Genomic DNA, 15,322 nt, shown 5'->3' with positions numbered 1-15,322 from the left:
GTGTTGAACACATTAAATGAATAAACCAACATGTGAAAATCACTTTCTACAACTTTATTAAGTGCTCTAATATGGCAAATCCACATACCAAGATCTCCAGATAGGAAATAATGTCTCATGGTGATTATATAGGTACTACCAATATTGAAAATGAAATCTCAACAAAGCTTGAAAATGGAAATACTTAGATGACCAGCTTTTACAATGAAAATTCTTCACAGTACAAACCTTTAAGGCACACGAATTCCAAAATACTCTATAAAAGGTATCATAGTGCATTTATTCAAGGTTTAACATCTATGGATACTTTCTACACTATTATTTTGTAGTGATATAAAACATTTGAAGAGTTGATGAATCTTGTAACGAAAGCAGAATGCATGAATATTAAGCTAAGAACAGCCAATAGGGAGAGCTATGTCCATTTTCTGGGCAATCTATCCAGCAAACAGGATTAGGAAATAGAGTAAAAGCAAAATACTGTAATGCTGGAGGTATAAAGATTAAAAAAAAAGTGTTGGGAGAAACCCAGTTGCTTGCCAGCATCTGTGGACAGTGAAATATTTAACAATCTGAAACCAAAGACTTGAAGAAAAGTCATGCTGCTCTTAATGTGTTCACTGCTTCTCTCTCCACAGATGTTGCCAGTCCTGAACTTTCTCCAGCACTTTGGTTTCAGTTGGGAATTACAGAATTCAAATGATTAAGCCATTTAAAAGGAATAGGGTTGAAGCTGAATCCAAATATGGGTCACAAAACAATGCACATAATTTCTATTCCACCAAAAAAGGATGTAATCACTGCAACTATTAAAGCTTTAAAAAGATTAAAACATTCACAATCCAGATATAATTAGGAAATCAATAATAAAAACACAATGAGAAATGGCACAAAACAACTGATTTGATATTTAGAATTTTGAAATAATAGGGATAACTGTATTTTTACTTGGCGATCACATTCGAATTATATTACAAAAGCAATTTTGCACACCCATGGACAGTTAAGTTTAAAATTGTATTTATACAGATAACAAAGCCAGCATTTTACAGCATTTACACAACATACAAAACTTTTACAATGGAGTATTTTGTACAAGCCCCTGCTTTTGATTACTGTGGATAATTCCTCATGCAATTTGTAGACTAAATTTGTGAGTACAAGACAACTATTATCAATACTTTATTCACCACATTAAGGCATTGTACCCCTAATTGGCTTATAAAGATGAAATAGAAATTTTCTGCAACTGTGAAATGACATAAGCAGCACTACAGGAGCTACCATTTCACAAAACAAAAAAAAACACCAGACAGGTTTCCTAAATTTGCAGGGAATGTTGATACAAGCAAATACTGAAAGGTGCAACACAGAACGTATTTAAGTGGGACATCTCACTGGAGTATATTTTGAAACATCTATATAAAACAAAAACTTTATTTGAAACAATTCAAGGCTCTGAAGCAACAAACTATTTTATTTTGAAATTAAGATTTAGTGAGGATTAAGTTGTTAGACTTTTGCTAGATACAGGACATGGCCAACTTTTCATTGTGGGGTCAGAGCAACTTTAGTTTTTCTCCAAAGGAAATCCAAGGGAAAATTTAAGAAAACCAACATTGAGAAATACTGGTGACCAATATGAAGGTCCAATTTAAAAGCTTATAATTGAGACCACATTCCAGATAAATATACACAGACTTTCAAGGAAAAATACAGACCATCTGATTCAACCTTTTATACAAGGTAAACAGTTTTACAGATCAGTCTCAATCACAGGTGCCAAACACCACCAAAATATATCACAAGTGTATGCACACCGCCTTGAATGTTAGACGTTTTTTGAAAGGTTTTATGTGCAAATTGCTCTGTAAATTTGGTGAAATTCTACAAGCTCGCATGAGATTGCACTTGAATCTTAGTCATTAATGTTTAACAAAACAGAACCAAAACGTTGCTAGCAAATGGGAAATTCTCGGGGAAGACTGTACAGCTTCAATTGCATATGTTTAATAAACATTTTAATCATCTTTCTACGTAACGTACAAAAAGATTAATGCCCCCTCCTGACAAAGAACCTCTTTGCACCCTTCCAATTGACACTCAAATCACATGCATGAATTAGAGTTGCCAGAGACATCTTATTAGCCAAAATAATAGTATAAAACTTTAATTTAACGTCATTAAATTTGACACTTGCAGTGACTATAACTATTTAATTTGAGAGACTGTTCAAGAATATACTGTGCAACTTTGTTACAATAATTTGTATTGCAGACAATTTACATGTAGTGATAGCATGCACAAAATAAAATGCAGCTGAGATAAGAACTTGTAACCGAATTCCATAATATTAAAATCATTATGAAGTTGTCCTTCAGTAACTACAATGAAAGTCAACAAAAACCCAACCTAGTGCCGAATGAGTGTAAACAGCTGGTTTCTTTTGGCATCATTGCTTTAAGGCAGCAACAGATAACTGCAGCACTAAAGACAGTTCTTAGAGAGGCAACTTATGGAAATGCATTGTCAGATGAAAAACTCAAGTCAACCAGGCTTCAATTGTACACAAATATCAGATTCAAGCAATTGTTCTTTCAAACTACAGTAAACTTCAAACTGTGAAACCTGTTTACACTTAGAAATTATCTCCAGCAACGATATTCAATTGAAGACGGAAATGAACAGCAATGAGGAGGATAATTGTCCAATTAAGGATAGTGAGCAAAAATATTCAAAAGCCAAATACAGCAAGATGAAAAATTATGATAAAGATGTTTGATTGCTTATTTTTCATCATATAAACCACTGATTGCTATTTATTATCTTTTCGCCTTAAGAGTTTAGGACTGATTTCCCTGTGGCTCAATTAGTACAGTTTAGTGCCAATATCTGGAAATATCACAAAATTAAACATGCAAAGCCTTCAGCACAACTACACTATTAACCTCAACCAAGTAAGTGTAGTAGACTTAAGCAATGTAACTCACAACCTAAGTTCCTGAAATGCTTCACATTAGAATCCTTGAATCCAAAATGTTCTTACTACTAAGCAATAGTGATTGAAGAGGTCTGTTGATATACAGCAATGTCTTTATGACTAATTTGCTACTATTTATCTCATGAACTTTGTAACTGCAATACTTGGGAATGACAAAAATCAGAGTTGCTTTCAGATTTCATTATGTGAAGTATATCAGCATACCACAGACATTCAGCATCTCAAATTTAATACAAAACAATTTGGGGAAAATCACTTAAATTCATGAGATTTACAGAGGGAAAGCTAGAACTTTATGTATGAATAATATAAAAACAAAACAGCTTTCCCTGGTATGGGTGTTTTTAAAATCTCACAAAAGAAACCATGAAAACATCCATGACATGATCGGTGATCGGGTACCCATCAAATTAAAAAACTGCAGAACAAGTTTTTTTTTAAATGAACAAGCCCATTTACCAAATATATACTGAAGGTCAAAAAGCAAAAAATTAGAGTTTTTCTAAAAATACCGGTTGCTGGATTCAGAAAAGTCTCTAAATAGTGTTATGGACCATCAGAGCTTTAAGTGCAAGTCAGAGGCAAGAATTTGAATTTACTTTTTAAACTAACTTTACAATAAACTTTGTCAAAAAACAAAAAATTCAAATAGCCCACTACTGTTACCAACTTATTTACCTGTAGGGAAAAAATAAACTGTCAACCAACTTGTAACTTTTTTTCCTGAATGTGATACTTGAAGACTGCATCACAACAAACATCACCTGAACATTTGTTTATTTAATTACTCATCATTGCTATGTTCCCTTTGCTTTGTCATTATGGGCCAACTCAAAAAAATTAATAAATGCCACAAAGGTTACGGCATAATTTATACTCAAGTCAAGACTTTAATGAATTGTAGTTTATTGAAAGCAAGTCAAAATGCCTGGACAAAAAGACGTAGAATAAAAAGGTCTTAACAAATAGCACATGTTCCATTTTGAAAATTAATCCAAGGTAATTATGCAGGATTGGCCTAATCTGGAAACTATTTACACTAAGTGTAAAACACTGGAAAGCTTTAAACTGAATATTTATCCAGGCAGCTGAGAAGAAAACCTATAAGACAATTTGTGGGGGTGCATGAAAGCATCTTGGAGGTAAAATACACATATCCGTCAGCTTCGAGTGCATAATACATTAAGTTGTTCTTTTCAGTAAATGTGCCAGAAACCTCCAAATGCTTCAAATACAATTCTCCAGTCTCAAGCACCACCCAATAATGCAAGGATTGCCAGTAAATTTATTACAACACCTTTTATAAATGCAGTCAGAATATGGGGTGGCACAGTGGCTAGCACTGCAGCCTCACAGCACCAGGGTCCCAGGTTTGATCCCAGCCTTGGGTGACTGTCTGTGTGGAGTTTGCACATTCTCCCAGTGTCTGTGTGGGTTTCCTCCCACAGTCCAAAGATGTGCAGGTTAGGTGAATTGGCCATTCTAAAAATTGTCCATAGTGTTAAGTGCATTAGTCAGAGGGAAATGAATCTGGGTGGGTTACTCTTCAGAGGATCAGTGCGGACTTGTTGGGCCGAAGGGCCTGTTTCCACACTGTAGGGAATCTAATCTATCATTTGTTCAGTATATCATGGTCTTTTACTCATCTTGTGGGGAACATGAACTTTGCGGCTTCATATGCTCAATGGCTTAGGATTAATTACTGTGGCCAATTATTTCGACAAAAACACACCACCCCCACACTCCCCCGATCTGTAAATTTAGCAATTAAGAAATGCTCAAGTTTTGAGTGTTAGGTCCCTGTAAAAATCTAATTAGCCATCAAGAGAATACGTATCAGAGCCCCATTCCCCCAAATATAGAAACTATCAAATAGCTACACAAAAGAAAAACTTAAAATTAGTGCATATTCCAATCTCAAAACAAATGGCAAAATTACAAGTACATCCTTTAGATATCAAAAACTTACTTCTGGAAAGCTGTTCGGTTTATATCAGAATTACTGACACTTGGAAGCATTTCTACAACATACTAAATCACCCAGAAATCTCTCTAGCTTAGGAACAGTAAACAGAGTTATAAAAGGGTGAATTAAAAACTGACGCCCAAATGGTAATCTTCCAAGCTGGAAGCACAGGGACAAGAGGGAGCTTTGTAAGAAGCCAGCATTCCTGCATCAATGACATTGGCATTGAACTTATTAGTAAAAAGAAGTGCTCCACAACATTTGTGCTGAGACAGGGGACAGAGATAAGGATAATGGGAAATAAAGAATCCAATAAAGACCATGATTTGATGCAGAACTTCACACTATCCAAGGAACCCATATTGCTTGATAATTACTTCTGCAAATGAATTTCAAGACATGGTTCTCGACCAAATTCTAAACTACAGCAGAAATTAAGAATAGAAGAATGAGCTGATACCCAAAAACTTTGAAAATTCTTACATGTAGAGCAATGAGTTAATCTGTAAGTGTAAATGAATTAAATTATAATTAATAATAAATTAGACACCAAAACATCTCTGGCAATAAATTCAGGAATACTTACCGAAATTAAGACTTATCTGACTGTGGTTAACAGGTTCTTTATAACTTAAGGTCCCAATCGAATGCTACTTCACAAAATTGAAGTGCCTTACATCTGCTTGTAAAATAGGCAGAAACGTAAAACATAATTTTACAGTTAAAAACAGATAAAACAGAGAAACCCACCTATTTAACGATGACGATACTCTCGTTCTCGGTCTCTCTCTCTGTCTCTATCGCGTTCACGATCACGATGCCTTTCCCGCTCTCTACTTCTTTCACGGTAATAGTCATCATGTCGGTCACGGCTTCGTGAGCGCTCTTTGTGGCGTCTGCTTTTCTCTCTTGATCTACTGTGGTCCCTCTCACGTGAACGTTCACGTTTTCTAAGATGGGTTTAAAAAAAACTGATCAACCTAGAGTTAAGTAGTCACATTTCATTCAGTGTTTTGCCTGGTTGAACAGGTTAATTGACTAGTTTCTATCAGTAGTAGTGTCACACCCTGAGAACTATTTCTAGATTTTGTTTTGGCTAGCTGTTCATGATCAGCCAAAATCTTTTTCCTTCACCTAAAGAAGGATGTCAGTACCCTGAGGCACTATCTGCCTCCCTGTTTCTGAACAGATAGTTCTCCTATAATGCCGTGGTTGCGTTCCAGCAAAACCTTAATAGAAATAATGGCACTTATGGGAAAAGTGAGTTTAAGGACAGACAGTAAAAAAAAAACAGGCAAAAGTGAGGTCTGCAGATGCTGGAAACCAGAGTTTAGGTCAGAGTGGTGTTGGTAAAGCACAGCAGGTCAGGCAGCATCCGAGGAGCAGGAAAATTGACGTTTTGGTAAAAGAAAATCACTCAATTCCTCAAAAAATATCCAAAAGTCTAATGCAAAGCATAGCACTGCGTGATTGAAGATTGAATTCATATTCATTATGAAAAAGTAAATTTAACACTGTACATATAAAAAATGTTAAGAAAGCTGCTCTCTGTAAATTATCTTTCACAGAAAACTGCTGTCAGCACCTGACATCGGTGCATGCACAATATGGCACGAATACCAGAATTGAATGTGCGCACGCAGAATGGTGTGGACACCAGCACATGTGCAAAATGGCACAGACACCAGCGCATGTGCAGAATGAAGAGCATGAACAGACCCCTGCTGGAATCACGCTATTACAAACAAGGATGAGCGCTCTTGAAAATATTGTACCCTAATTCTTCAGCAATGTTAAGCCAAACCATGCTGCCATAATGTACGTTATCCCAGAACTACCTGCATTTGAACTTAATGTATAAAATGATATAATGCATATCATGGAATTTCCAAGAACATTCCAGAAATTTCCACCTACAAAGAATCAACATCTGTCAAGAAATCATTGATATTTATCTAGAGAAGAAGCTAACTTCTGGATAGTTGTATGTTAAACACGAAGCAGAAATGGCAATTAACAAACTTCTTTTTGTTCACTATGTGCTCAGCTAAAGAGATTTACAATGTTCAATCTATATCAACCTCATCTCAAGTTTTATCCTCCACTTTTCCTGAGCTGGAAGAACCTTTGAAAAGCCCTCACATGGTTTTAAACCTCAACCTTTAAAAGGATCTTTCATCCCAATTCCTGAAACTACCCAAATCTTTAGAGGGACATCTGCAAAATGAAATGAATGGTTAAACCTTGTCTTTTACTTTGATGAAATAAGGCATCCTTAAATTATAATTTTCCCATAAGTTCTTAATTACTTTAAATTAGCTATCGTTTTCCTGGTCTAATTCTGGGAATGCAATTACATGTTGGTTATCAACTAGGATGAGGATGAGAAGTTGGCATACTAACTAGCAAAATGGAAAAAAACATCCAGTTTTATTTGGCTCCTACCAAAAGGCACCGATTCCTGCATAAATCACTGGAGCACCATGTGACGAGACTTTTTATACAATGTATTTAAACTAAAACATGGCCTCCAGTTAAACCAGTACAGGTTCACAGAAGCAGACGTTAAAACTAAATAAACATTACAGTTTATTTAATTTTATCACAAGGTCTGAAACTGATTACACAGCATTCCATTTCAGCAAATTTTCTCCTTTCCACACTTTCCCTAATACTTTCTTCACCTCATGAGGTCCTGGTCGATTTGAATCCAAAATTCAAAATCCTGAATTCAAAATTTGTAGACTTAAAACCAAAAATTAAATATGCTCTTAAAGTCACAGATGTACAATACAGAAACTGACCCTACGGTCCAATTCATTTGTGGGCGGCACGGTGGCACAGTGGTTAGCACTGTTGCCTCACAGCGCCGGAGACCCGGGTTCAATTCCCACCTCGGGCGACTGACTGTGTGGAGTTTGCATGTTCTCCCTGTGTCTGCGTGGGTTTCCTCCGGGTGCTCCGGTTTCCTCCCACAGTCCAAAGATGTGCAGATCAGGTGAATTGGCCATGCTAAATTGCCCTTAGGTAAGGGGTAAATGTAGGGGTATGGGTGGGATGCGCTTCGGCGGGTTCGGTGTGGACCTGTTGGGCCGAAGGGCTTGTTTCCACACTGTAATGTAATGTAATCTAATCTAATCCATGCCAACCAGATATCCCAACCCAATCTAGTCCCACCTGCCAGCACACAGCCCATAGCCCTCCAAATTCATAGGCCCAACTGCCTTTTAATGTTGCAATTGTACAAACCTCCACCATTTTCTCTGGCAGCCCATTCCACACTGCACCAGACCCCTGCGTGACAAAGTTGCCCCTTGGGTCTCTTTTATATCTTTCCCCTCTCACCCTAAACCTATGCTCTCTAGTTCTGGATTCCCCCAACCCAGGGAAAAGACTTTGTCTATTTAGCCTATCCATGCCCCTTGTGATTTTATAAACCTCTGTAAAGGTGACCCCTCAACCTCCGACGCTTCAGGGAAAACAGCTGTAGCCTATGCAACCTCTCTCTAGCTCAAATCCTCCAACCCTGGCAACGTCAGTGTAAATCTTTTCTGCACCCTTTCAAGTTTCACAACATCTTTCCAATAGGAAGGAAATCAGAACTGCATGCAATATTCCAACAGTGGCCTAATCAATGTCCTATACAGCCACAATATGACCTCCCAACTCATGTACTTAATACTCTGGCCAATAAAAGAAAGCATACCAAACGCCACCTTATCTATCTGCGACTCCACTTTCAAGGAACTATGAACCTGTACTCCAAGGTCTCTTTGTTCAGCAACACTCCCTAGGACCTTACCATTAAGTGTACAAGTCCTGCTAAGATTTGCTTTCCCAAAATGCACCACCTCGCATTCATCTACTTTTCTAACCCCATCTGCCATTTCTCGGCCCATTGACCCATCTGATCAAGATCCTGTTGTAACCTTCTTCGCTGCCCACTACACCTCCAATTTTGGTGTCATCTGCAAACTTACTAATTATACCTTGTATGCTCACATCCAAATCATTTATATAAATGATGAAAAGTAGTGGACCCAGCATCGATCCTTGTGGCACTCCACTGGTCACAGGCCTCCAGTCTGAAAAACAACCCTCCACCACCACCCTGTCTTCTACCTTTCAGCCAGTTCTGTATCCAAATGGCTAGTTCTCCCTGTATTCTGTGAGATCTAACCAGTCTCCCAATGGGGAACCTTGTCGAACGCCTTACTGAAGTCCACATAGATCACGTCTACCGCTCTGCCCTCATCAATCCTCCCTTTGTTACTTCTTCAAAAAACTCAATCAAGTTTGAGAGACATGATTTCCCATGCACAAAGCCATGCTGACCATCTCTAATCAGTCCTTGCCTTTCCAAACACATGTACACCCTATCCCTCAGGTTTCCCTCCAACAACTTGCTCACTGTCAACGTCAGGCTTACTGGTCTATAATTCCCTGTCTTGTCCTTACCCCCCACCTTTCTTAATTAGTGGCAGCACGTTAGCCAACCTCCAGTTTTCCGACATTTCATTTGTGACTATCGATGATACTAATATCTCAGCAAGAGGCACAACAATCACTTCCCTAGCTTCCCACAGAGTTCTAACGTACACCTGATCAGTGGGGATTTACCCACTATTATACGTTTCAAGACATCACGCACTTCCACCTCTAACTTTGGACATTTTTCAAGATGTTCTTTAGGAAACTCAAGCTTATACGATTTAGATAGGCACTTCTGTATTTCCACGGTATTTACAACTGTTTACCCTCAATAAATCCATGCTAGTGCCATGCTCCACAAAATTCTCCTTCCAGTCTTCATCTAACTCACCCTCAAGTATTTACCAAACTTACTCAACACGTTATTCATCTCATCATCTCTTAGAATCACAAGTTTTAAGAATGTAGCAATACTCCACAAAAGTGGTCTTTTTTTAATTTCCTACTGCATTTATCAGAGTTGCAAATGGTAGCAACTCTTCAATTTCAATGAAATTCTTTCATAACCCTGAATGCCTCTCCGATTAGTTTCACGGCTTCTCAATTTTAGACAAATAAGAAGGGGAGTCCTGGCATCATGCTAGCATTTTATTTTTACACGTTCCACAACAACTCCAGATAATATTTGTTACAGAGACTAAAAATGTTTGTGATACTCTGTGATCCAACACAGATTCCACACAAGTTTAATCTAACATTTCACTTATAATTATATCCTTTAGAAAAGATACTTTTTAAAAAAAAAGTAAATAGCCTACTCATCAGAGGTAGTGATCGGTTATCTGTTCTCCAACTCATTCCTTATCTTCTAAAGGAAAAGGCTTGGCACTGCAACTGCTCTGCCCAGGATAGTAAGAAACAACTCAGTCACACAAGCCAACCTTCCATCCACTGATTCCATCTGTACTACTTGCTGCGTTAGGAAGAGAGCCAACATAATTCAAGACACCTCCCACCCCATTTATAACTTTTTTCAACCTCTTCTGTCAGGCTGAAGATACAAAAGCTTAAACATGTATCTACAGGTTCAAGAACAGTTTCTTTCCTGCTGTTAAGACTTCTGAATGGACCTCTCAAATTTAATGCTGACCTCACTCTGTTCGTTTTCTATAGGATTGTATTCCACATTCTGTTCTATTACCCTTATGCACAATGGTGCGATCTGAGTGTACTGCATACAAAACAAAAACAGTTGCATTGTACCAAGGTACATGTGACAATAAAATCAGATAAGTTGCCTCATCATTATAAAAGGGTGCCACTTACATTGAAGCTCAGTTCCCTTCAGCAATCATATACTTTGCAGCCCAATTCTGCATCATTATTTGCAATAATATACTCAGACAATGCAATGACATACATAGCCCAAGACAGTATTTTTGTAGTATGTTCATGCTTAGAATGGATGACTCAGCTACAAGATTATCAGACACCATACTCCAATTTTACCCCAGGCCTACCTAGAATTCCAACAGGAAATTAACCATCTATTTCAATTTGCTCTCTCCTCAGTTGATCTCTCAAAAACTAAGATAGCCCCTTTGGAGGTAAATGTCAAATTTGATATAACCTCCCACCCTTTTCTCACTGCATAGGCTTAAGGACAAATAATTCTGAACAGCATCGCCAGAGAATGTAACTGAAGTAAATACCTTGGCGGAGCGGGGGTGTCGAGTGATATTTTTGAAATGGAACAGAAAGTGAAATTGACACACACACTACTGACTACTACGTTACCAAAATAATTATTGATTGTACTTTGAATCATCAGAAAATAATTTTTGTTATTTATTAACCTCAGTTAAATTGCTGAACTTTAAAAATGGCAATTATTGCCTTACCGTGACCCAGAACCATATGACTTTGATTCTATTCCATGGAGACAATCCTGTAGAGAACTTATGAGAACTTTGCAACGGTCGTCTGCAGATACTTTAGATTGCTTTATCAAAGAAATAGCAGTAACCAGGGTTTCAATAGCACTCCCGTAATCACCTGAAATCCAAAAAAAACCCATTAATCTATTAAAATTGTTCAGCTTTCCAGAGTTAACTAAAAGTTAAATTCACGTTGAATTTTTTACTTACAGCTACTGCGCCTTATTTAACCCAAGCCCTGCAACTTTAACTTTGATCTTACATTCTGACATTTACTTTAGCCTAAAAATAGATCAACTTCAGTTCAGTTCATGGTCCTATTGATAAAATCATAAGAAAAAGAACAGGAGTAGACTGTTCAACTCGTCGAGCTCACTTCACCACTCAACATCACAGCTGATCTGACAACCCTCACATCAACCTTCCTGCCCTTTCTCCATAACCCTTAATTACGACACTGTCAAGAATCAATCTTCGGATTCTGCCCGCTCAGCACTCTGCAGCACGGAGTTCCCAAATCACTCAACCCACCAAATAGCTAATGCATATAGACCAAAAGGGCCTTAATTTAATCTCCAAGCACATTCCTATTTTCCCATCAATTTGTTTAAGTCATGTTATTACACATTGCTGAAACAAGTGGGACTTGAACCTGGGTCTCCTGGCTCAAAAAAAAAGAACACTATTACTGCATCACAACAACCATTATCTCAAGATTGCTCAACTTGCTGCATTAATTAATCTCAGTTAGCCAATCAACTGGATCTACAGTTGAAAACTGCTTTGGTTGGAGATTAATGGGGAGCAGGGGAGAATGCAGTTGCAATGTTTTGGTTCTACTGCTGAATGCCCAAAAGATTCCTACTAACACAAACATCATGATAGTGAGTCAAATAGTACATTTTCATACATAATGCACATACTTTCTGAAGATCGATGAATCAACTGAGTCTCAATTAAACAGGCAAAGCACTATGTGGTTTATAGTATCAGTACAATCCTGGATAAACTTTTCAGAATAGAAGCAGTATTGAGGGTGGATTGAGAAGTAAAGAATCAAATTGCTCCAATTTACCAGCACTAGCGTCTGACACAGCCCTTGATATTGCACTACTAGAAATGGCTCTGTTTCGATTCATGATTTCCTCAAATTCTGCTTCACTCAGTGGAGTCCTTGAAGAATCCATGTCTCTGTTATAGAAAGTAAAGCAGACAAAAGCAAGCTGAGCACAAATTTATTTTTTGTAATCACAGCAACAAAACTGATACTTTGCCACTTTCTAAACTGATCTATTGGATAAAGTAGAGAGGAAAAACAAAAGAAGAAAACCATTTCTGGCAAATTTCTTTGTGCATGCTAATGCTGGAATTTCTTTCCCACTCACGAATGATAAATGGTGACGTCAAAATTCAGATGAAGCCTTAAGTTTTACACACCTTACTGTGTTTGGACCTAATTTCTTAAGATCAAATCTACTTTTATCCAATTGTATTTTATCCATTCAATTATCATTACTGCCACCTGGAGTATTATTACACTTTATTGTAATTTCATTGCTTTATGAGTCAAAACTTAACCCATGTTCTAAACAGAGCGCAATGAAACTTTACAAACGGTGGACAGAGAAAGGACTGTTCTAAAACAGAGATTTATCAGGATGGCCACATGATTTGACAGCAAGTGATTTAATATCTACTGTGTACTTTGTGAAAGAAAACCAAACATCAAAGGATGTGGATAGCTGAAGATGGATCATCTCAACATCGGAACCAGGAAGCAAAGTCCACTGAACTGACACCAGTTTTTTTTCTAGCTCTGCTAATAGTGTATCTTCTCTAATTGTTTGTCTGTGAGTACGCATATATTTAAGAGGCACTTTATAACTTGGTCTGTATTTTCTATTAACATTGATCTAAAAGTCAGGTAAACTGGGATAGGGTGCATACTTCAATAAATGAACACATCAGGAATAGCAGGGCTCAAATTACAGTAGGTTGTAATACTTTGATAAAGAATCAAATCACATCATATTTCCTGTTACACTACACAAGTTATCGAACTTAATGTCAAAGTTAGTTCATTTGTTCAATCAGGTACTTTGAAAAAGGAGAAAAACTAACTTCCATTTAAGACAGAAGTTCACCACCTTTTGCTGTAAATTCATATATTTAAGTGCTATAATATGCCTTTGCCTATTCACGCAACGACAAATGCACTCCTCTCCAAACATGCAAGAGTAACATTGATTGTCATCAGGCAGAAGCCAATTTAAACAAGAGTTTGTATGGCTGAAGCCAAACCATATCAACATATTTAAAAGACCACCAACAGATGCAACAGAGCTACAAATTAACGACAGTTTAACATCACGCTGGGGAGAGAGTTTAAATCACAACCTCTTTTCAACAGTCAACCATTAGTGGATTTTCACCCAAGTCTTAGGAGTCTACATAAAATGTAATCACCACAGTCACTTTATCAACCATACACATTAATAACTGACAATTTGCAAAGCTAAACTAAGATACACAAACATTACCTGCCAGCAGGTCCATAGTCTCCTCTATCATATGGTGGAGGACGCCCGTATGGATCTGATGGAGGAGGTCCACGGCTGTCAGATGAGGGAATTACATTACTTGCTGGTGGTGGGAAGAAAGCAGGATTCACATGAGGGGCTGGAGGTGGTGCACCAGGTGGTGGTCCAGGGAGATGGGGAGGTGGAGCAAGATTAATTGGTGGGCCAATTGGGCCTGGAGGACGTGGTGGAAAGGGACCAGGTGGTGGGGGTGGCCCTTGTTGGGGAGGAGGGGGGCCAGGGGGAGGACCGTAGCCTGGAACAGGAGGGGGAGGACCAGGAGGGAGTGGTCCCATGGGAGGTTGCCCAAACGGTTGTCCTGGAAACAGAACTGGGGGCGGAGGACGATCACCACGGTTTGGTGGCCCACCTAATGGAGGAGGTAGACCTTGTCCAGGTGGAGGCGGACCCGGGGGGCCTGGTGGACCAGGAGGACCTGGAGGTGGTCGTGGTGGACCTTGCCCTGACAAAAATAAAAAGATGCTGTCACATTCAAAGAAATGCAATTTACATGATTCACTTGATAGTCAAGATTACATGGATTACATTTAGATCAATATTTAACACTAATAACTTTGCATTACAATTTCTTTAAGTTTAATAAATGCTCAAAATAACATCAAAATGGAAACAGCACTTGAACATGTCAATCAGCATTTAAAAAAAAAATTGCCTTGTCAGCTATTCCATCTATTTACTAATTGAGAAACTGTCCAACTGATACTTATAAAACATATCACTTAATTGGTCACAACATCATCCCAAGCGCAAAGAATGCCAAAGTAGCTAGAATACATAACACATTGCTATTTGCAAAATTTTGAGACAAATTGCTTTCACAACTAAGATTAGGCTTGACGCATGTTCTCAGTACTTGTTATCCATCAGGGATGAACATGGACTTCCCGCATAAAACAAAATTCCAGAAATCACTCCTATGTAACACAGATGGTGTGTGGATTTGAGGTTTTCAGCCAACTTTTCCAGTTGTTAGATCAGACATCAGCAATAAGTGACCTGACGTGAGTGAAAAGCAGTGTCTGAAACAATGTAAGGGGAGGGGGGAGGCATTTAGAGTATGAGAATGCATGCATGGAGCATGAACTCCTAACCTTGATGAGCTGGATGATATACCATGGAAACTATCTAATACTGAAATGAACTCTAAAAACGATTTGGACCTATGGGGCTTTATTATCACCTTAACCTGTGCTGTTAATTAGTTTTGCTCACCAGGAAAAGGTGGAGGCCCTCCTGGTCCAGAAGGCCCTGGGAATCTGTCCCCACCAGGGCCAGATGGTGGGAAACGACCACGTCCTCTTCCACTCTGAGAAAATGCTAATCGACTGTTAGCTCCAGGCGGGCCAGCTTTCCCTTCCCCTGACATTTGGCCAGACTGAGTAGCTGC

General features: G+C 38.3%; 1 protein-coding gene across 3 annotated transcripts in view; it reads right to left on the bottom strand.

Moving 5' to 3' along the window:
- The window catches only part of cpsf6 (cleavage and polyadenylation specific factor 6), a 75,706-nt gene that overhangs the window by 42,702 nt on the left and 17,682 nt on the right, over positions 1-15,322 (bottom strand). For all 3 annotated transcript variants that reach the window (XR_006314552.2, XM_087997103.1, XM_043709775.2), the window contains exons 5-9: positions 15,148-15,318; positions 13,876-14,377; positions 12,411-12,526; positions 11,300-11,453; positions 5,718-5,917 (exon numbers count right to left, since the gene is read on the bottom strand). Coding sequence is in view for 2 of the 3 variants with exons in the window: in XM_087997103.1 (XP_087853229.1) it covers positions 5,722-5,917; positions 11,300-11,453; positions 12,411-12,526; positions 13,876-14,377; positions 15,148-15,318 (1,139 nt within the window). In the remaining variant the exon portion in view is untranslated. The remainder of the gene's footprint in view (positions 1-5,717; positions 5,918-11,299; positions 11,454-12,410; positions 12,527-13,875; positions 14,378-15,147; positions 15,319-15,322) is intronic.

Source organism: Chiloscyllium plagiosum, unplaced genomic scaffold, assembly GCF_037043375.1.
Source record: "Chiloscyllium plagiosum isolate Xiang-an unplaced genomic scaffold, Cpla_swu_hap1 HiC_scaffold_19, whole genome shotgun sequence".
Taxonomy (NCBI): domain Eukaryota; kingdom Metazoa; phylum Chordata; class Chondrichthyes; order Orectolobiformes; family Hemiscylliidae; genus Chiloscyllium; species Chiloscyllium plagiosum.
Note: the sequence above shows the minus strand (reverse complement) of the source record. Positions and strands in the feature narration are given on the sequence as shown.